The sequence below is a fragment of the Pholis gunnellus genome (assembly GCF_910591455.1).
Source record: "Pholis gunnellus genome assembly, chromosome: 7".
NCBI lineage: Eukaryota > Metazoa > Chordata > Actinopteri > Perciformes > Pholidae > Pholis > Pholis gunnellus.
The window spans coordinates 21,107,360-21,131,348 of NC_136533.1; the positions used below are offsets into that span (position 1 = coordinate 21,107,360).

The window sequence follows — 23,989 nt, forward strand, 5'->3', positions numbered from 1 at the left end:
CATATCAGACATTGGACCACTTCAGTGCAAGTTGTGCAGATTTTCAAACCAGAAGAAAACGGATAAATCTGTCCTTGCTCCAGTTTTGTGTGGCTGAAAGGCCAAACCGAGAACAAGGAACAGATGTGGTTGCAAATGTAGCCGGCGTAGTGTGAAGAAGGCCTCGCTCTATTCGTCTTATTCTAGCACTGCAGGTTTAGTCTAAATATGTTCTCATTTAGGAGCAGCTAGAGAAGTGGTGTTTGCGTCGCTGTCACACAGGTTCATTTTATGGTCATATAAAATAATGATCATCCCACTGATGCTCACTGATTGGCCCCCATTCGGCTTTTGCTCGCTTTGCGTATTTACTTGCGCCTGTTATCAATCTGGATGTCTGTAGGCTGAAAGTGCTCACACTGTATATGTATCGTAACACTCCTCAGTGCCTCACCTTATTTCCTTTTACCTGACACACAGCAGAGAGCGGGAAAGGTCCACTTTGTCTCCCCTCTCCATTAGTCTATTAGTATTCAGGATGTGTTGCCTGCCTGCTGCCCGCCACTCATTCCCCAGACAGCGAATCAGCCGGCGTTGATTAATTTCAGCCTATTAGCACCCCTCGTTCCCCTCCCCCGGCTCCGCCCAGGTTAAATCCCCGTGCACACCCGCGTGCGTGCTCGCAGGCGGGGGATGCTGTTGGGTGAGCGATGGCAGAGGGGTTGCCAGGGAGCCAGTTGTTGTCAGAATGATATTAATGAGTGCGCTTCTCGGGCCCTATGAGTGTGTGTAGATGTGTGTGTGTGTGTGTGTGTGTGTCAGTGTGTTTGTGTTTACGTGTGTCTAAGTGTTTGTGTACGTCTTAAAATTTCGGAGATTGTATGCCAAGTGGAGGCAGGTCAGATGTGCGTATACGTTTGAAACATGCTGGCATATGTCCGTCCACATGTACGTACTTGTAGAGGCTGTTTGTGTGTGTCTGTCTGTAGCTGCGTGCGATATCCAGCAATGCCATGGCCTGAGGGACGAAGGCTTGTGTGTGTGTGTGTGTGTGTGTGTGTGTGTGTGCGCGCTCTGCGGAGGCCTGTCCTAGTTTCCTTCCCCTCACCAGGGAGCTGGAGGATCCAAGGACTGACGCACATCACCTGACAGCCGCCCCACTGCTCCACGGCCCTGCACTGCACTGCATTTGTGTGTGTGTGTGTGTGTGTGTGTGTGTGTGTGTACGTGACAGAGATGAAGTGTCTGAATTTGTGTATGTGTCAAGAGGATGTGTGTGAGAATGTGTTGGGAAATCCATCAGTTGGAGCATCATTCTGTGTGAGTGCTCAAATGTATCTGTGTGTGTGTGCATGCGTGTGCGTGTGTGTGTGTGCATGCATGTGTGTGCATGTGCACGTGACTTGGGACAGAGTGTTGAAAATGGTGTCACATGAAGCTCGGAGACAACAGAGCCAATTGCGCTCCACTTAACCTCAATATGGACGTCAGGCTGCTTGGACTAAAAACACAATACCTGGACTACGTGACGTGAATGCATTAAGTCATTTCAGTGGACAAATCTGAGAAAAGCCCTTTTGTGTGACTTGCATTTCTCTGGCTGGAGCTTTAAACCAATGACTAATAACTGATGTGCTTCATTGTCAGGTGTCTTTGGAAATGAAGTTCTCCTTTTTGAGTCTCCGCAGCTCAAAGTGAGGTTGTTTTCCAGGAGTGCTGCCTTCTAACCTGCTCCTTCAGTGTTGCCACGGTCACAGAGCAACTATCACTCTATGTTCAAACTCAAAACCTCTGTACTGTTTTTTGGGGTGTTTTTTGGCCATTAGATGATGCAGCATATCGCTGGCTGTAGAATTGGGGCCTGTGTTTAACGTGGTCCTACGAGCAGGGTCCTCATAATGAATTGGGTTAATATGCCCTGGGATACGGTTGGGAACTTTGGCATCAAGGTAATGAACAATAAATCAATGTATTGTTTTGTCTTAAAGTGCCTTCTCACAGCATTTCTACAGACGATAAACTCTGCAGCACTAACCAAAGCTCCTCTCGTCTTCCTGCTCATTACAGCTGGGTTCCCTCCTCCACATACGCTGTAGGCAGTGTGTCTATATAGTCTGTTGTGTTGTGAGTCAGAATCGCTTCCTAGAAACACGTTCCACGTCCGGACTACAATGAACAGCTGAAACAATAGAGCTTTTACGAAAGTCAAACTCATTGAGGAGCTGAACTTCGCTCCACACTTGAATTAGCCATCTGTCTCTTCTCAACTTTGATACCATCTATTTTTAGAGGGTGAAGGGTCACATTTGATGATCCTTAAAATATCCATAATCACATATTTTAAATCTCCCATGACCACTTCAATCCTTACCTTGTGAGGGGCTGATAGCATATTCATAGTCACACCGGTCTATAGGCGCACACACACACTCACAGGCCTGTGTGCGTTATTAAAAAAAAAAAACTGTCATGAATATCTTATAGGCTGCTAATGCCGTGCGATACGTCAGGATCTGAACACATTAAAGTTTTAAAAGCACATTTGACTGGCAAAGAAAGAACAATTAGGACAAGGGGTGATGGGAGACAAAGAGCAAAAGGAAGTGACTTAGAAATAGAACGGTAGGTTTGTATTTGTACTTTCTATAGTTCGTTTCTGCAAGTGGCCGAGATATTCTGCTGTCCAACTTCCTGCAGGTAAGGAAAGTAAATACAGGGAAAGTAAAAAACCTTGCAGTAGGATATGGTGCTCTGCCATGTTAGAGGAGCGGTGTGTGTGTGTGTGTTTTCAATAATTCAGTGTCTCTAATCTTCGGGGTAGTGTGGCTGAAGGATTGTCGGTTTGACCCTCCCAGCTCTCTCTCATAATATTGCTGATCTGCGAGTTTAGAGTACGAGTAGTTCTGCTCCCACGTCCTCTGTCCTTTAGTTAATACTGCTGACCTTTGAGTTTGGCCTGGTCTCTGCAGAGACCGACCTCCCACCTGAAACAGCCCGTGTGTGTGTGTGTGTGTGTGTGTCCATGCGGTGCTGCGTCAGCGTTGGTGTTTCACATATGAGAGGTCGTGACCCCGCAGCCTGGAGTACACTTGTCTTCATCTGACTGATTACATATTAACACACACACACACACACACACACACACACACACACACACACACACACACACACACACGGTCACTGTTGGGCGAATGGTCCTTTGACCCTCGCTAAGGAGTGAGTTGTTCTCCCAGTGGCTGCTGGGACCTCAACCAGTTCATGAATACGACACAGCTGAGCCGAACACCCGCAGCTTCTTATCGTTTCCACGCTCTGCTTCAGCCTCCTCTCCTCCATAATAAATAAAGCACAGTAAAATGTCAAATAAATAAAAGTGTTTTTCTTGTTCTTTGTGTTGTTCTTGGTCAGGTAAGCGGCTGCAGGAGTGGGTGTGTGTGATTCTGTGCCTCTTCCTCTTCATCATCAACTTGTCCTTCCTCCTCCTGCACTTCTCCACCGCTCACGTCTACAAGATCATCCCCGGCATCGGTGAGCTGGCAGCCCAAAAATATCGTTTTTTAAAAAACGACCACTGTTACCGCTTCAGATTTATCTATATAGGTATTTTGTTTTTGTTTTATGCCAGTACAGTCCCCAAATCATTGCTCCAGCCCACGTGAGGCTTTTGTAACAAGTTTGTGAAATAGTGTTTTGGTGTTTGCTTGCACATCTAATAACAACATATGTTATTCCTGTATTCATGTGTCTCTTTCTGTGGTCGTGTGCCAGTCCTAGGAATAGTGACGGCAGACTTTGCATCGGGGATGGTACACTGGGGGGCGGATACCTGGGGATCTGTGGACATCCCTGTTATTGGAAAGGTGAGCACACATACATATATATATAAATATATATATATATATATATATATATATACACACACACACACTCTCAGCCTGACTCTCCAGGCTGCATTAAACAGCTTCTAGTAATTTGCCATCAATGATCTACTGTACGAAGTAAAGCCTCATCTTCCTCTCTTTCCTCTGAAATCATTAATATTACGCCACAACTGAACTGGCACGCTGATAACAGCTCTAGAAACGAGGTTCACATTTTGGGCCAGTGTAACAATTGCTGTTGTGTTGTTGCGACATCTCTATTCGTCCTCCTTGGGTCAGGTTTATTTCGACAAATACATCCTGGTCAATTACAGCCAATGAATTCAGCTGCTAATGTACTTCTTTTGCTGCCTAAATGAAGGCTTTTCAATACATTTTTAGTCTTATAAACCATGCGCCATGCAAATTAATTCGTTAGCCTCCACACACACACAAAAGGAAATGAACAATTTCTTTTGATTTTTGGAAAGCGGAGCATCAAACGTTTCCCCTTGGCTTTCTCTGCTGTGTGTTGAAGTCACTTGCTTGAGGACACTGATTTGGTTCTAGTATATACTTCACATTTCATACAAACAGTGACAGTGTCTGAATGATAAATGTGAAGTCCTGAGGCCCCCCCCCCGAACCTCAGGACTTCCATAGTGACCTGGAAACTAAATGTCAGTGTCTCACAGAGGGACCTCCCTGTGGACTGTAATGTCCACGGTCCCCAATACACACATGGGACACATGCTGTGAATGGCCTCACCTTGAACCTCTGTGTCCTCATCACCACGCAGTGCCAGAAGACACGCATGCACACATATGTGTGTATGAGGATGGATGCACGTACACCTAATTCTCACATTAAAACACATCGCCCGCATTAACGCACACACACGTTTTGCCCCATTTCCCACAGCCAATTAAAGTAAAGGTTATCCTCATTCCAGCCAATTAAAATCAGTGTGATCAGGTGCAGCTCGCAGATTGGTTCATGTGAACTCTGTCTTGATTGATAGTATGAGAGTTCACCGTGTGCGTATTTCATCTTGTATTTCTTCTTTTTTATAAAATATTCATTGTTAATTAATCAGCGTAAAAGTTTGAGCGTGTGTTGTGAGACCTGAAGCATCCTAATTATAACAACAGTCATCATTTATGCTGAACCCATGTGTTAATAATATTCACTGTTTAATTCAAATGGATGCGATCTGTTGCATGAACCGCATACTACTGACATTTATATTGTTTTATATTTTACAAAAATGGCACAACAAACCTCAAATTACAAAATTGTGATTTTGGAGGATATGCATTAGTTTGTGATGCTACAGGGACTTCCTGTTTGAGTTGATTGCTTTTAGCTGTGTGTGCTACAACCCATCTACGCATTACTAACACTGAAGTCTTTATTTGCTCAGACATTTACTATGTTTTTAAGGTGCAACCCACTTAAACAGACCACTTGTAGTTTTCTAAGAACTTATAAGGACTACAAAGAAACATAATAATGGATTTATTATTTAGCAGCTGGTGCAACCCAATCCTGAAGAGTGCTTTGCTGTAATTTGACGCTGGTGGAAAATGTGATGGAAGGGGCTGAAGCGTAATCTTATAAATGAAAGAATGCCACGGATTTGTTTATAAATTTGTAAAAGAAGGTCAACACATTCATAAATATTGCAGCCAGTGATGAACCTCATTTCCACGAGTCCAACCTTCAGTAATATTAATTAATAGGCTGTATATTACATCTATAGCATAATCTAACACCGATTTGTTTTTATTCTTTCACCGCAAAACACGACCCTTGAATGACAAATTCTGATCATTTAAAAATGATTGATGTCATTCTTGTTGACTTGATTTCATGCCAAGCTGTTAATCCTATCATGGTATGGAATCACTGTGTGTGTAACTCTGAAGCTCATGTGTTTTGCTTGTTTTGTTGCCACATTTTGTTACCTAGATAACAACACATTTTATTTGTACACGCATTGTACCCTTAGTAGACTCTAAACAAAGATTTTTCAATCCCAGCGTTACTGTTTTTTTCTGTTTACTGAAGGTACTCGGCGGTTTGATGTTTATTTATTGTGTGGCATTCATTGCGGGTTTGGGGTAGTTACTGGGACCAAAGGCACTGCGGCAGCCACAGATTTGCATGGTGAGTCGGACACCGTAGGAGACTTCTAATAAAGACTTTAACTGGAAGAGAAGAATGGACCTTTGCGGAGAACAGAGGGACGGCAATAGGCTGCTGGAAAATAAAATATGTGTGCCAGTGTGTCTTTGTGTCCGTGTGTATTTTGAGACTGAGAATAAAGCAGGCGTGCGCTCCCAGTTAAGGTTAGTTTGAATATCAAAGAGGAGCGCGATGGAGAACACCTGAGGCTAACAGTGGATGCAGTTACAAACATAGAAGACGCAATCGAAGGCAGTGTCGCTCTTTGTTACTTGTTTGTTCTGTCGTTTCATTGTTTATTGTGGATGTATGTACATTGTGTATGCATGTGTCTGTTCTTTCTCTGTTCCCTATTCCCTATTTGTTGAGACCTCTTTGGAGAAGTTGCTCAGATTGTACTACAGACGACATGTAGAGCCATTACTGCAGACACAACCCACCTTGTCTGCACATATATGGACTCCTGCCCTCTATAACCTCACCATAAGGGGATACCTAACAGTCATAAGAGTCGGCTGTCACAGTATCATAAATGATATTTCCAGCAGTGGAGGCCACAGAGCAGTAACAGCTGCCACTGGAAACTGCATTTTCTATCCGTCAAAGTCATTGGCCCAGTATATGGCCAGTATGGTCTCCAGGATCCGGGGGAAGTTTTTGCCAACAAGGTCACAGAAGGGACATTTAATCTGTTCCATTGGTCCGAGCATTGGCACATAGAAGAGTTTAGATGGAAACATGAAATGAAAATAATAATAATATTGCAAAGGATTGCAGTACCGAACAAAACGCTGATGGGGACAAATGTCTAAATACCTCTTGGATATATTTGTACAAAAGGTAGTTTCACCAAAACATGCACTGATTCACTTATTTATTTCATTTCTATATTCAGAGATGTAGAGAAAATGTTGCTAATAGTTTAGCCTTCTGCTCAGTGAGCTAGTATGAAATGAGTGACTAGTACTCACACATGAAGCCAGGGGGGTGGTTTATAAAATCAATGACTACACTCCTACAGCTTGCTGTGTGAATCCAAGAGAATGTTTGGCACTAAAACTATCAATTATCTAAATATTTGCAAGTATTCTTTTTTTTCTTCTATCATCTATCATTCTCTAAAATTACAGGCGTTCTGTCTTTTTACACTACTCTGGTGTGTAAAAGGCTAAAGGGGAAAAACAGTTATTTTTATTATAATAGTTATTAGTGAAAAGCACAATATTCACAAAATGCCGTTTTTTGTCATCAACATCCCTTAAGTGGAAGGTGACGTTGCTCTACCTCAAAGTTCTACTGTACATAAAGCTCTCCCACACTGCACGAGGCTGCGGCTCTTCATTCGGAACTGTACAACAATGATTGGCTTTGATTTAAATCCATAAAAGCCTTTGTTTTTCCCTCCGCAGTGCTGAAACTGCAGCACTTTCTTAAAAAGTGCCCTACGTTCTCCCAGTGGTGTTTAGAAGTATTCCTGAACGAAGCTTTGGGACGCGCTGTGTTTTATTTGTCGTCGTCGTGTCGTTGAGCTTTAATTGACTCAACGAGGATTTAGCCGTCCTCTAATGACACCACTTTGAGGACAAAGTCACGCTCATTAGTTCCCAATGATGCTCGATTCACGGTGAAATTTGCCAGATGTGCTTACAGTGTAGGGATACAGGTTTGAAGATGCTCCCTTTCTATCTGTGTCTCTTCTGCAGTATTTTAAAAGCAGCATTCCTCCTTTGTTGATACATCTCTAACACACATGTCCTCTGTAATGCGGATGAGGAGAGCGATGAAGTAGATGTAATTGAATGATTTAAATCAGTCCCCTATTAAAGACCAGGAGGGGGAAAAAAAGCATAGATGGAAATATGTGTTAAAAAGAGAAACCAACAAAAAGAGAGCCGAAAATACACTTAAAAGGTCGGAAGGACACACACACAAAAAAAGGGGGTGGAAGGGCGTGTCCGTCCAACCAGTGGGACAGCGCTGGTTGCCGCGGCGATGGGCGATGTGAGCTGGTGATTAACGGACGTCGTGCGAGGCGGACCGTTAAACGGTGTGGGATTAGAGCGCACGCAGCGACCGGTGGCCTGCCGTTAACTGGGACCGCTGATGCCGCCCTGCTCTGCACGACCTCCGTGGCTTAGCCGGGCTTTCATCTGGCTGAGGGCTGCGGCGAGAGAGAGGGGGGGAGGGGTGGGCGGGAGGGGACAGGTGGGGGAGAGGCAGATGAGAACGGAGATGGGTACATAATAGTGAAGATATCAACAGATAGTTTCTGTGTGTTTTGCAGTCGCACCTACCGGCGGTGTTCGCTGATGGGCGCGTGTGATTGGCTCGAACAGCTAACGCGACAATAATGAGTTCTCATGCTGATGCTTCCGCGGCTACACGCAGACACACATGCACACTGTGGAAATACAGATGCAAACCTTCTTTTTTTTGCCTTGTACCACAGAGGGAAATAAATTACCTTTATCCTCTGTGTGTGTGTGTGTGTGTGTGTGTGTGTGTGTGTGTGTGTGTGTGTGTGTGTGTGTGTGTGTGTGTGTGTGTGTGTGTGTGTGTGTGTGTGTGTGTGTGTGTGCGTGTGTGCGTGTGTGCGCGTCTCTTTTTGTCCTCTTTAGTGCTTCTGAGATTCAGATTCAGTCTTTCATTTCAGACCCCCATGCTCTCACAGACAGGTGTGTGCCGCTGCGCAGGGCAGGTGGGGGTTTTTGCGAGGCGTGTTGGTGTGTGTTTGAAGCTCACATTGTTCGAGGCTTTGTGTGGCGTCCATGGGTCATTTATGTGTATGGGTGTTTTTGCGCGGGCTGACTGCTGTTCTGCGGTTTATTAGGATGCTGGATATGAGCTTTGGGGTGTTCTCAGGCTGCTGGGCACCGCTGAGTCGTGGTGTTTGTGTGTGTGTGTGTGTGTGTGTGTGTGTACGTGCGCCCATTTGATCTGCATTCGCTTAAAGACTGTAGATAATGCTTCCCAGTGTTTGTTTGGTCTTCTGATTTAAAGCGAATGTAAATGAAGTTGATAAATCTCCCCCTATTGTTGTTTATCTCATCTCTTCCAGTCAGAGAAAAGTGTTCATGTGTTTTTAATTGAGAGGACAGGAAGTCAGAATCTGGTTTGCTATTCATTTAAAGGATTGGCCTTCAAGTTTAAATTCCATCTCGGTTGATTTCAATAGAATTTCTAAAAGTATAAGATGCCTTTTCTGGTGGACAATGAGTTCAAAATCAAAGAGTAGATGAGGTGTTTCAGTATTAATACAGCTCTGTGTTCTGTTTTCCAGCCTTTAGACTGGAAAACAGAGACACAATAGATTAACTGAATTAACAATGAATATGTTATTATTGAATGCAGGAGTGACATTTCAGTGCTCCATTTCATTTACGCAAACTCAATTCAAACTGCTGTGACTCGAAAAATAAGCTCACCCATGGCGAATGACAATCCCTCTAAATTTAACTCTATCGCACAATAAGGCTGCTTGAAACGCTGGAGGGAATTACAGAAAGTATTATTTTCTTAATGTTCAGCAATAATTTCTCTCTCTCTCTCTCTCTCTCTCTCTCTCTCTCTCTTTCTGCAGGCATTTATTCGTCCATTCAGGGAGCACCACATCGATCCGACCGCCATCACGCGCCACGACTTCATTGAAACCAATGGCGACAACTGTATGATCCCCATCCTGCCGCTGGCTCACATGGCCTACAAGTTCCTCACATACACACCAGGTAGCATACGCACACAATACTGGCCGTGTACTCTAGTTCATGGTGTGCATGTGCTTTTTTTTTTTGTATCCTGTGTGAAACATTTTCTCATTCACGCTGCTATCACCTGCGAGTTAGAAGCTTGGGGGGGGGGGGTGTTTTAACACCTGCAGGGGATCAAGCTCTCCAGCAAAGTCTCACCTTATCTGCTAGAAAGCAGTGGGAATCGCAAGTGCAGCAGCATGGATGAGATCCCTCACCGGCTTCTTCTCCCATAAAACACTGCTTAGCGTACCTGCAGCCACACTGCATAAAGCTGTCATGTGAATGTAAGGACTTTAGAAGGTCAGCTTTACAGTGCCTAACAAAGCGTAGCAGTGACTTAGTGTTGCAGGATGCCAAAAGGCAGCACACACTCTGGCTGAAGTGTGTTCCACTGGTTGCAGGGAAAGCATGGGGGCAGTTTTGCGGGTAATCATGTGCGCTGACCTTACGAGTGCAGGGTGGGAGGGGCGGGACTGGAAGAGGAAGATCAGCAGGAGAAACGGAGCGACCTGTTATTGAGGAGGGGACATCTCCGCCCGTCATGTCCGCACTTCAGCTTGAGCAGAAAGGTCACTGATGGGTGGAGAGGAGGGGAGCTGACACCGGTTAGCTGAGGTCTTAACGGGGCTGAGCTGTTCACCAGCAATCGTCCATGTGCTTTGTCAGCTGTTTGTGAATAAATCAGCTGGGCTATGTAGTCAAAGACAGAATTAAGCTGCCAACAAACAGGAATCAAAAGTGCAAATAGGCCACCACGGTGGAAATAAATACTAAACCCAGAGAAAGAGTTATCTCTCATAACTTGACATGTTTTGTGTCATAGTTTTGCTCACCTGAAGAAGCTGGATGTTCCATCAAACTCGTTTATCGCATGTCTTCCAGACATTTGGTTTGCAGTGATAACTTCCAACAAGAATGCCATGCTGTACTTGGGCAGCACTCTGCAGAGGAGTCGTGGAGGAGACATTCAATGACGGGAGGGAATTCTGATAGAAATGGAAAGAATGAAAGGGATTTTTATACATCAAGGAAGGGAGAAAATAGGACAAAAGGGGAGACTTTGGGGGGGGCGGGGGGGTGAGGTGAGGGAGAGAAGATTAGAGGGGAGAGAGCAGTAGTGAGGTTCACCTGCAGGTGACATCCACACCTGTCATGTCACACGCAGCGGGTGGTCAAGAGGTCGCGAGACGGAGACGGGGAGCGACGCGGTGACATCCACACCTGTCATGTCCGAGGCCTTGAGAGGTCACCGCTAAGAGTTTAAGACAGAGGGTGAGAGTGCAAGGAGAAGAGAGGGAGCGAGAGAGAGCGTGGGGGGGGGGGGTTGGGGTGACGGAGGGTCATGTAGCGGTGAGATGACATCTACACCTGTCATGTCAAGCTCCTCGCTGTGTCAAGCGGTCACCAGACAAAGACGGAGACGGAGGTGGATGGTGGAAAGCTGAAAGCCGCGAGGCGACATCTCCAGCTGTCATGTCTGCACTTCAGCTGGGGTCAAGAGATCGCTGTTTAAACCAAAGAGAGGGAACGAGGGATGGAGGCGGACAGAGAGAGGACAGCTGTAAGTCATAGCGACAAGAAGGACTCGAGTGAATAACAAGAGTTAGCCGCGTGACAGAAAAGCTGGAGACTTCTGAATCCAAATTCTCTGCAAATGGCAACAACTGTAGCTGCGTTTCAGACCGTTTTCACGCGTAGTGTTTTGAATATTGTCGCGCTCGGCCGCTCCTTTTGTACGAGTCCTGACATGTTTGTCACCTGTCGGCTCACATCAACACGGAATATGAACATTGACTTCTCTGAAACCAGTCGCTACTTCAAGTACTCTTTAGCTTTGTGGCTAATTCTGCTTTTAGGAAATGTAATTAGATACTAAAGCCCAGCTGACGAAGATGCTCTTAGTTACATTTTTGCAACGTTTGAAAAGATATATAATTATAAGTCTTCATATGTTTGGTTCTGTCAAATCTTAATTTGTAAAGAATTAAACGTAGTGGAGTGAAATGTACAACAATGTCCATATGTAGTGGAATAAAAGTATAAAGTAGCATGAAATTGAAATAATCAATAACGTACAAGTACTTCAAATGTGTGTTCCAGTAAGTGTACTTGGTTACATTACACCACTCTAAATAATATGTATACGTCAGCAAAATAAAAGCATGTCCTCCCTGTTCAGATTTACTCTTTATTTCTGTGTGTAAATATGTTCCGTTTTAGCCAAACTGCCCAATCACATACCGTCGCAAACTAAATAAATAAAGTCTGTGTTCAAATAATATCCATGTGTTTCTTCTGCTGCTGATTGTTTCTGAGTGAAAGCCGTCATAAAGGAGGAAAGGGATTACGGCTCTTGAACTGCTGGAAATGTGACTAGAAGCAGATCATTAAACAGGGATGTTTCTATTATCTATTATTCATTTTATCTGTCAGCTACCACATTATGAAGTGTTACCATTGTCAGTACTGTACCACAGACCACAAACGCATAGTACAAAAACAAGACAAGTTGCACACAGTAGTACGTCACACAGGCAGCAACAGATGTAGAGTACAACATGTAATAAGTCATCAAAAGGAGAGAAAATCAGGTATCGCAATATTTTTGACCAAATACCTCGATATAAATACGGCGACGATATTTCACGGTTGACCGTCGGTGCCTTTACAAAATATTCACACAATGAGAGTTTTGATAAATGATCATCATTAATGTGGATGTAATGACTAAATGGGTAAAGTCAAATAAAAGGACAGCTGGAACAGTCTGGTAAGGTCAGAAAATCACTTCACTAATGTAGCCTTTAAAACCGTGAAAAGACCACACTTATACCATATTATGATAGTATTATATCCAAAACCTAAGACGATCCCTCGTGTCACATATAGTGTCCAGCCCTGTTAAATAGGCAGGGTCACTATTTGAGGATTCACGGCCTTTTACACATACATTTAGAACAAAAACATACATTTTCTTCTTTTTTTCACAAAATCTTTTATTCCCTGTCAAACCGTTAACATTGAATCAAAGATTTCCCGTTAGTCCCTCCCCTTTGCCCAATGACATTAACTAGCCTTCAACTTGTTTACAGATTTGAATCCAGTTGTCAACAATTGTGTAAAGTCCTGGCCCAGGTTCCTTTTTAAAAAAAAAATTTTAATTGAATTCTTCACATCAAGAGATGCGCCCCAAATTGTTTCTTTTTGTTCCAGTGTGACTCTCTGTCTATTCCCCGGCCTCCATCTGAACTCCAACTACACCTTCAACTGAATATTCCATAAAACCACGGCACGCATTCTGTCCGGTCCCAGGGCGCCTCTGTAGGAATGATGTGTAGCTCTTAGAGTGGGAGAAGTTGTTTAAATATTAAAAGGTGAGCGGGGGGGGGGGGGGGGGGGGGGGGGGGTTATGATTCATAGTTCCATTTGAACATCAGTGGGACTTTTACTTGCTCGATAAAGAACAGACAGAGTGTGGAGACTGATTTATTTTTGTGATGGCACTCAAGGCGTAGCGGGCTGAAGTGTCTCGCCCCAGACTAACTGCTTTAAATCCTCCTCTTGATACCTGCGGTGCTGAGGCGATAGCGCTGTGATTAAAAAACAGTCGAGTACATTGATATCAGATGACTGATCTCCGTTCGGCCTCTCTGGTTTCTGGAAGACATCTTGACAGTCGCTGTTATTTTACATCCCGGGCTATTTCACCCTCTCGTCCTCGTCCTACGTCTTTGTCCTCTACTCGGCCAACTGATCCCCGTTCCTCCTCCTCCCCCTCCGGTCTCTCCATCTCTCCGAGGCTCCCTCCAGCATCCTCTCTGTGGGAGTACTGCGCCTTCATGCTGGCTGTCTTCATTTCACCAAACTGTTCGATCAATTACTCTACTAACTTCGCTCTCTTTCCTTTCTCTGTGTGTAAATGTCCCGGCTGTTCTCCTCTCACCTTTCAGAGGCCGTGGCGGCGTCCTATCCTTGGGACTGCTACGTCTTCGCCCTGGCGGTCTTCGTGACTCTGACCAATCAGATTCACAAGTGGAGCCACTCCTACTTCGGCCTCCCGCGCTGGGTCACGCTGCTCCAGGACTGGCATCTGGTGTTGCCGCGGAAGCATCACCGCATCCACCACGTGTCTCCGCACGAGACGTATTACTGCATTACTACAGGTCAGAGCGGCTGTGATCATGACTAGTAAATAGTGTCACGGGCACTTCTAATGGATAAATAGCTATAGAGCTGGTGTTTAACCACCGCACAGAAACAATGGTCGCCGGCTGGACTCCAACCAGAGATTTATTAATAATATTACTGAGGATCCTTGAAAAAAGGATAATTTTACCTTGATAACAACATGTTAGACTGGATTAGTTAAGCCACGTTTAAAGGACAGAACCAAGGTCATGTTAAGGTCAAATACTTGGAACAGGTCAAAAACATTCGAGCAACCAAAACATTTTTAATTTTGCCTCCATCACAGCATCAAGGCCCTGAAGGACAGCATGTGTGTAATGTGCATCTTGATGACTCATTTGTTCATTCTATTTATCAGTGTGTATGTGGCGGGGCGTCCATTTTGGATCGCCATAATTGAAGCTGATGACTCCAGAATAATTTCACTTACAATTCTCTGCAGATTGAGACAAAATGGCGTCCGTGTCTGTCTGTCTGTCGCCTTCGTATAAATAACTCAAAAGAAAATGTTCTTGTTTTGCGTGCGCGCGCGTCTTCAGAGACACGAGGCCTCCGTAATAGAGCCACATTCAGTATTCTGTGTGCATCTGGGTGAGAGGGAGGGAGGATACACAGGGGGGACTCAGCCTGTACGTCACCCTGCGCCCCTGCGGACGACAGATGTGTGTGTGAGAGCAAGTTGAGTGGGGGTGTCACAGGGAAAGTGTGTGTTTGCGATGCGCACACATCTGCATAGTGCAGCATCTGTGTGTGTACAAGTCTCTTTGACCTCCTCCTCGGTTTCTAACCTGTGAGAGTGAGAGTGTGTGTGTGTGTGTGTGTGGTGGTGGTAGGTGGGTTGATGGCGGTCGGGGCCCACGGGGGACGGCGGCGCCCCCCCCCTCTCTCCCCCTAGCCTGGCTGCCTGGGCCGGGCTTGGATTCCACTGGGGCTTGCCTAGCTGCCTTTGTGTTCGCCACCGGCTGACAATCCCCATGTATATTTAATGCTAACCTGCTGTCTGTTCTAACAAATAGGACTTCACAGGCAGAGGGGGGATGGAGGACAGGGGAGGGAGGGAGGGAGGGGGGAGAGCAGGAGGGCGAGGAGAAGGCGGGTAGGAAGTAGGGATTAGGAGGGTAAGAAAAGAGTGTGTGTTGGAAGAAGGAGAGATGGAGGGAACGAAAGAGTGAAATCAATCAAAACCTCTGGCTGCTTTGCTGCCTTACTGTCTTCTTGCAGAGAGAGGGTCACTGGAGGGACACACACACACACACACACACACACACACATATCCCTGCAGCTATAGCATGCACCCTATGCAAACACATCATGGGTGGTACTGTGTGAGCGTCAGACAAGGGTAGCCTAAGTACACACAGCTGATGTCTCTATTCGCTTCTTGCCGGTGTGTGTGCGCGCGCTTGTGCGTTTGACACCTTTTTTCATTTCTGCATTTGTGCGCCTGTGTTAGTGACTTACAAAAGTAAAACAGCATTCATGCAAGTGCTTCACTTAACATGCAATATTAATTAACATGGTAATAATAGTAAAAAGGCCTTTTTATCTTAAATGTCAGTGTCGGCTGCCTCTTAAGCAGTCACGCTTATACATGTGTGTGTGTGTGTGTGTGTGTGTGTGTGTGTGTGTGTGTGTGTGTGTGTCGGAGCAGTATGTACACAGACTGTTGTACAGTCATGCATGCATGTATGCATGTAAATGTACTTTGGCATACAGCCATACATACATTAATATATTTATCTAAACCATAGCGGAAATCCAAGTTCTGTAAACTAACTGTAAAAGAACGAAGAATCAGGCAATGTGTGTGTGTGTGTGTGTGTGTGTGTGTGTGTGTGTGTGTGTGTGTGTGTGTGTGTGTGTGTGTGTGTGTGTGTGTGTGTGTGTGTGTGTGTGTGTGTTAGTCTCATGACTCCACTCGTCCAGTAGCAAAATCCCTTCAGGGCTCTAAGAACTGTCTAAATCGCTTCGGCTCATACATCAGGTCTTTGTATAAAATCGAATTGAAGTAGAAAGAAATAAACATTGAGCTTTGTAATTGTATAATAAATGTTAGAATAAGCCAGGCTAGCGGCGTGGCTAGCGGCGTGGCTAGCGGCGTGGCTAGCGGCGTGGCTATACAGATGGCGATTTGTGTGACTGTCAGTCAGTCCACCACTTTGGTCCAGTTCCGTCTGACTTTTTTGCTTCTTCCTCTCTAATCCTCTCCTCCCTTCTCCATCATGCTGACTCTCCTCTTCCACGTTTGTTCTGCTCCGCTTTCTGTCTCTTCCTCCATGTTTCCTCACATCCCAGGTTGGTGTAACTATCCCCTGGACCAGCTGGGCTTTTGGAGACGAATGGAGCAATTGATCAAACGCCTCACGGGGCACAAGCCGCGATCAGATGACCTGGTGTGGGCCAAGAAGATCGACAGATAAACGCGCAAACACAACGGCCTGCCGGATGGACGGACAGTTGGCCTTCCTGCTGAAAACATCTAGAGACGGGGACGGATGGGGAAAACACATACACATGCATGTTACTCATGTCTTTGTGCGAACATTCAAAGAAACTGTGTTTGCAAAAAGAAAAATCAAAGATGGTTTCGAGGGATTTCTGTCCGTGCTGGAGTCTGCAGTATAACGAGCTTCAAACGTACGAGGTGAAAACATTATAACTCTGCTGTAGGAGCCAATCAGCTGGTAGTCCTGTTTAACCAATGAGATGTGTGGGTGTAGGAGGTTTCTGGAGGTTGGGCTCTCCAGGAGTTACACCGCACTGCCTGTTGCAGGCAGCTTCTTACACACACACACACACACACACTCACACACGTACACAAACAAGTTTGGAAGTCTCTTCTATTTCTTCTTGTCTTCTTTTTTCTGGCCCACCCCTGGAAACATCAGCATTCTCTTTAAATTCTCACGTCTGTTGTGCACAAGAAGGTGAAACTGGGATGACTGTGACGATACATTAAGACAGTGATAACTCCCCTCTTGTGTGTCTGTGCTTGGTGATCTCTACAGGCAAGACAAGACTTTGGGAAGGACGAACATGTGAAGCAAGGTTTGATAAAATACATACTGTAGCTTCCATAGACACTAATATAGATAGGTCAGCAGGCCTGTTGCATTTGTAGCATTAGGAGTACACCTCTAAACGTATAGAAACTTCTAAAGAACATATTTACTGCATTAAAAACAGTTCAGTAAAAAGCCGTTTTTTAAAGGAGGTTTAATACGAAAATGTATTTCGTAGTTTTTAGCTCAAGTGATTAGTGACAGTTGTAGTAACGAGCCAGACGTATTCGTTGTCTCTTTGTACATAACGTTTCCAGTGAGGACATGCACTCTAAATGAAAGCCACAGCGCGGTCGGATTTCCGTCTTTCTCGACAGACAGAGACGGGACACAGCTGAACTTGTAACTGGCGGTGTAGAAGGTTAAAGCAGGCGAGCCTGATTCTCCAAAGGTAACAAAATCCCCCTACCAGCACCTCTAAAGCTCACACATGTACATGTTATACCTTGTTGGTTTAATCTGTACAAAACCAAAGATTCTGTTACCTCCGAGCAGAGCCAGGCTAGCTCTCTTCCCCTGTTCCCAGTCTGTGTGCTAAGCTAGCGTTGTCAGCCGCTGGCGATAGCGTCCTATTTAGCGTGCAGTCGTGAGAGTGTTATGTTATCAAAATACAAAAACTAAGAAGAAATGGAGAAAGTCTGGAGGACAGGTTGATGTTCATAGATAGACTTAAGTCTCTTTCCTCCATTTGAACAGAAATGGACACAGAAAGAAGCAGAAAGGTCTGGTCATCAGTGGTTCATCCTCACTGTATCCTGCATCCTCACTGTAGCGCCAGCAGACAGAAATCTATCCGGCAGAAGCTCCGTTTCTTTGGAGGATGCTTTCGGCTAACCCCAAAGGTTATACAATAAGTGTAGTTAGCGTTTGCTTTTCACCTCCACACTGGACGACCCGGGGCAGGAAAGCACAGCTTGTTGTTGCCTCCTAGTCCAGCGTCATTCTGCATCGCTACCGTTCTTTTTATTTAGCTTTTATGCAGTTCAGACACTGTTTCCTAAAGCATTTCTTCATTGTTTAAAATCTTAAGAGAGCTTGAAAATCATTTTGTATATTTATTTCTCAACAGATAATCATGTTGTACCATCGTTCATAAACCGTCTGAAAAAATCCCAAATCCCCTTGTAGAGAAAGACAAAGAAATTTCGTCAGCAGTTCTGCGAGATGCTAATTGGTCCCGCTGTCTGCCCCACTGTGCTGCATATTTGACTGCAACTGTAAATACTAAACACACAACAACACGGAATGTTTCACAAACCTCTAAATCTAAATCAGAGAGATGCGCATGGCAACATTTGTACATCAGTTTGTGTCGGCTGATGTGGTTTTTTCCTGAAAAGGTTGGTTAGCAAGTTGCTTATTAGGTGCAAGTAATGTATCTCTGATTCTTGTTTATGTTGCGTACAATGACACATGCACTTTAGTCGGCTGGTACTAACTCTGAGCTAGCTGCTCGATTTGTAGTTTATTTGCTAGGCTGGAAATCCCTTCAGTTGCAGAAGGTCAATAATAACAGCACTTTAATTGTTTTACTGATAAATGTCTGAAAACGTGCCCTGCTATCACTCATCCACTCGTGTTTTCTCTGGCTCTGTTTTTTTATGAGCGGATCAAGCCTTGTACAGTTACATTTTGACGTTCCATTTTCACAGCTCAACGCTCGTCTTGCCTTAATGTTTGTATCTGCTCTTTGATTTAAATAAAGGTTTATGAACTTCACACATGTTTGGAGTTGTCTCATTTGTCTCGAGCGTGTAGTTGTAATTGTGCTTTCAAAGACTTGCATTTGTGCTTTAGTGCAGACGAGGCCTGTTGATCTAAGAATATGTGCAGACAAAAGGAGAACACAAAATGGGGACATTTGGTTTAAAGGATGTGTGTTTTTCATTCATCTTAAATGTTTTGGTGTCGGGTTTCATGCCGTGTCTCAAAAAGTGTAATCGTAGAGAAATTCAACAAAGCCAACGCTGAACCAACAGCACCCTCCGGTGTAAGCTTGAAGTTTCTGCTCCGGTTGTATTTTTCCTTTCACTAATCCCAGGTCCTCAGTCAACAACACATTGGTGGATGGATGGACGGATGTGGAGTCCTCAGCAGAGGTCGAAAGGTCACCCCGTTCTGCTCTATATCCGGGGACACATGACCTCCGAGATTCGGTTCAGTGAGTCTCACCATCCATAGCCACCTCCCCCGGAAAGCCGAGCCCCTGTTGGGATGCAGCTGCTGCTGCAGCGGCCCCTCTGGATCCTGCTGAGAGCCGGAGGCAAGGCCGGGGCCGGGGAGGAGGCGAGGGAAGGTAATTAGAAGGCAGAGGAGGAAAAGAGCGGCAGAGACAGGTGAATGACTTAAAAGTGAAACGGAAGATAGATCTATCTGCAAGAAGTTAGTGAATAGTTTGATCTCCTGGTTTAAGCATGTGGACCACTGAAAGACTACTAAACGCTTTTACAGCAGTTTGAAGGCTGCATTGTTTCACTGTAAATAGTTTTAAGCTGCTTTACCGTAAGAGTGTTCCCCTGCTGCCTTGAAACTGAGTTACCTGCACTTGTGTTCTATAAATAGTTCAAATTGTACAGTCGGTGTAAGTACAGCCAGCTGAGTTTAGTTAACTGAACTTGAGAAAACAAGCTCTGTAATCGACCAAGTTGACCCGGGGAGGACGTTGACATTTCATTTACAATACAGACGAAAAGATGCTGTGATTTTTCACCTGAACCACAACTGTACATCCTCTGGGGACCATGACTGTCTGGTTGTCAGTCTGGATCAAAGGTGGACTGACCATTAGACAGATGTTGACAAGTCTAAGGCTAAAGCTCAAACATAATTGAATAATTTAGCATGTCATTTTTGTTTTTTCCTCCAACAAGTCAGCCTCTCCGAGTTCTGCAGTTGTTCTAACAGTATAGCTACACACAGTATGTTGGTCTGGACCGACTGATCTAAAGACTGAACCTGGATGTTTGTGGTGTCTGATCGTCACAAGCTTTAATATGGAGATTTATAAGCTTTTCATAGCGGAGTCTACTTATTGTCTCTGTGGGAAAAAAATGGATTTCACTTAATTACCTTAGCTGTGTCACTTCTACACATGTGATGACACAGTTTGGGGTTTGTTCATTTTGTTAGCGGAACACGCATACAAACATAGAGACATTGTCCGTTACCTGAGCATGCGCGCGCACACACACACACACACACACACACACACACACACACACACACACACACACACACACACACACACACACACACACTAGGGGTTGTGACATGTTGCAGAACTCTCTGATCTCGCACGTCTTCATATAGCTCACAGTAAGAGCTCCTTTGTCATTCCCGCATTACTGCCACCACTTCCACTGTTACACCCACTGCTAACAAGACACACATGCAGCTAGCCTTCCTTTCTCAACACACACACACACACACACACACACACACACACACACACACACACACACACACACTCCCTGTCTCTCTGCGTGGTGGTGACATATTGGATCTCACTATGCTGATGTGCTTGGCTGATCGGTGTCTCATGCTGGTAGCTATTAAAGTTTCTATCAGACATACTGAGACACGGGGCTTGATGGCAACACAGCAGTGAGATGCAGGGACACGAATGTGCAGCTTTTAAGTTAATACTTCATTATAATATAAAAGTTACCGTTTTTTTTTTTACCAAGCAAGCTTTATAAAGCAGTGTGCACATCGTGATCATGCATGTCATTAAAATGTCCACTCTCAGTTCCTCTGAAGTGCATGAGTCAGAAAAATGATAATCCGACGACACCTTGTTGGTTAATTAGCATATATAGAACATAATGCTCATCTCCAAATCTAAGAAAACAGGATCCAAGACTTGAGTAGAGAGGGATAAACCATCTTAGCTCCGTTTACTGACTTTGCTGTTGTATTCTCAAAGAAAGACGTAAATAATATTTGGAATCTTTGGAATTTATATATTAATTATTGTTTTTTTATTACGACAAATACTGTGTGGACCCGAGGGCAACAGCAGAGTCGGGTAATGATTCTCCAGCCGTCGTTTGGTCCATTGTTATGTGCTTCATTGTTTTTGATGTAACGATATTGATGAGGTTAAAGGTTAAGAACAGGGCAGCGGAGGAGGTTCGAGCAGCCTGATCTCGCAGAATTACGTGACCTGTTAACAACACATTATGTGGCGGCGGCACGAAATGACGTGTTGCCAATTGAAAGTCAACGAGGATACTTTGTGGCGGACACACACATTCAAGGCACCCATGTGAATATGTGATGCTCAGAGCTGACGTAGTGTGAACGGTGACAAAGGTTACTCCTGGTGGGAGAGGAGGTGGATGGTGTCAAACAAACACAGGACTTTCAACCAGGAGACCGGTGTTTGTGTCCTAAAATGTTGTTGAATTGTTTGTGATGCGTTTCCTTAGTTTAAGTTACTTATTTTAAATCTCAACTATGTTTTCCCTAATCTAAGTGGGTTTGTTGCCGAAGCCCAACGTTAATAAATTGCTTCCGTGGGGACGGCAGGTGATATTACACGTTACCTGCCACCACCAGGTAATGCACTGTGAAGAGGTTGTGGTAATTTCATGTATTTCTGTGAGATCACGTTGATAAGGGAGTGGCCAATCCTAACAAAGGATAAGATATAGTTTGCCTTGCAGGCCTGATTCAGGGTAAATTTGGCCTTAGAGCAAAATGAGAAGAAAAGGTGGATGAGGTCTCGCCATGATGTGAAGTTGTGGTCTATGATTTGATAATTAGAGCATTGCCATTGAACATATGATTTAATATCAATGACTGAGCGATATCACTCCTACTCTGTGTAAATACTCTGCTTCTTGCCAACTTGATTCTAAACTAACATAGCTGTTAAAATATTGAGCAATAGAGAGAAATAGTTAAGGTGCTGAATTTGACGCTGGATACAATACAAACGAAGTTAAAGAATAAATCAATCCATAGTTATATCATCTGCTCCAAATCCAAAATTAAGGTTTTGAGGGAGAGATTTAGCCCCGCTCGTCCCAGTTCGGTTTAATTGGGTTTATCAGAATTTAACAAAAAAAACAGTGTCTACGAGTGGAAGCAACATGGAGCCTCGACTGCTTTAATGACATCTGAAGGCGTGGCTGCAGGTGACTTTTGTCGTGCAGGGTGCGAGAATCCCACAATGATTCTCGTCAGAGATTGAGGTGTGTTCACACCCTTCTCAGTAGCTTGCTGTGTGTGTGTGTGTGTGTGTGTGTGTGTGTGTGTGTGTGTGTGTGTGTGTGTGCACCTGCACGCCTAGATGCAGATGAGAGTGTGTATGTCTGTTGCATTGTTTCACATGGTGTGGATGCTTGAAGGTATATGTATCTGTGTGTACGAAGCTCGAGTGTGTGTGTGTGTGTGTGTGTGTGTGTGTGTGTGTGTGTGTGTGTGTGTGTGTGTGTGTGCATGCGTGCGTGCGAGACTCACTTGCAGGTGCAAGTGAGAAAGCCAATTATAAGGGCCCGACAGAAAAGCAGTGAGGCATCAAAGAGTTTGTCACATTCATCACACTTCTTGTGTCAGAATGGAAAAAAAGTTTCGTTTTTTGAACCAAAGTACGTTGAGATTGAAGAGATTTGAATGTCTTCTACTTTATTAAAGGATTTAAGTCTGGTGATATTCTTCATTTTTCTTACCGTAAACAAATCTAGTAAAAGTAGACCCTGTCTGTGGCATTCAGATCCAACTTCATTTATTCCTACTGAAAGTGTAAAACCTTTAAAAAAAATGGGTCACAAAAATACATTTTCATTTTTCAAAAAGGCTAAATTATTTGCTAAAATAGTTGGGCACTGTATTGTTCAGCAAATGTTACTATAACAAGATTACATAGGGGGCTATTTATTAATACACATTTGGAGCAAAAAATAGTCATATAAAAAAAGAACAACAAAAGTGCAGTTCAGTCTTTGTGGAGCCACATCAGACTCACCTGTGTGTTGCGCCAGCATAACAACGTTTTTTGGGGGCATTGGAATCTCTTTTTTTTTGTTTTTTTCGATGAATTAGATTTTTAGAAAGACAGTTAAACGAGCCTACAGAGACTCAAATCCTCCTTTTGTTGTCCAAACTTTACGGCTCGTGTTGTTTTACCCCATGATGACCCTCCAGCATGTAAGGGGACAGAACAACAAACAAATACATCTGCCTTTTTATATTATATATATATATAATATGTCTGGTAGATATATCTGCATGCTATACATGAAGAGGAGGTGGAAGGAGAAGTGGGGAATGTCACACAATGTTTTTTTTCACTGGCAAAGAAAAGCTAAACGGGGAGGCTGTTGTGATGCCACCTGCTGGTTGTATTCTTAACCTCGATGTTGTGGTATGTGGCAAGTTAATACAAATAGTTAAGTTGGCATCCAAACTTCTGATTGTCATATTAAAGCGCATATATATATATATATATATATATATATATATATCTGTTTTCATGGACTTCTGTTTGCGCTCTCAAACTCTGATGTCTAATAGATTCTTTGAAGTGTTGAAACACGTCATTTTGATGTGATGATGATACGGGTGTGATCACACGGATCATCCTGGAGAGGAAAGGTCGTAAAGTTGTGTTAAAAAAAAATGTGTTCAACAGCCAAATATGCTTCAGTGAGACATGAGCACATGGCTGCTGTTATAGTCATAAAACTGAAGATGAATCTGTTACTGTGTAACCTGTATATTTCAATACTCGGGTCGTGAATGGACATCGACTGGATCAATGGATAAAGCGGACAGGAAACACCAATTATCAAGTTATTGATACTATTAATAAACTGTTGGAGCAGCTTTCCTCTAGATTAAACAGGTGAGGGTCACCAACCTGAGCTCATCAACTGGCAATGAAAGATGTCTTTTAATGTGTCCATTATAACTTAACGTATTACTCATTTGAAAAGTAATCGATCAAGCGACTATTAA

At 44.1% G+C, this 23,989-nt stretch overlaps 1 protein-coding gene across 1 annotated transcript in view; it reads left to right on the top strand.

Annotated features, from left to right (window-relative positions):
• LOC306699197 (plasmanylethanolamine desaturase 1) overlaps positions 1-18,735 on the top strand; it is a 28,681-nt gene extending 9,946 nt beyond the window's left edge. The window contains exons 2-6 of the mRNA XM_079163728.1: positions 3,388-3,507; positions 3,748-3,839; positions 9,608-9,752; positions 13,727-13,939; positions 16,260-18,735. Coding sequence (XP_079019854.1) covers positions 3,388-3,507; positions 3,748-3,839; positions 9,608-9,752; positions 13,727-13,939; positions 16,260-16,384 — 695 coding nt within the window. The 3' untranslated portion in view covers positions 16,385-18,735. The remainder of the gene's footprint in view (positions 1-3,387; positions 3,508-3,747; positions 3,840-9,607; positions 9,753-13,726; positions 13,940-16,259) is intronic.
• Positions 18,736-23,989: the final 5,254 nt, after the last annotated feature.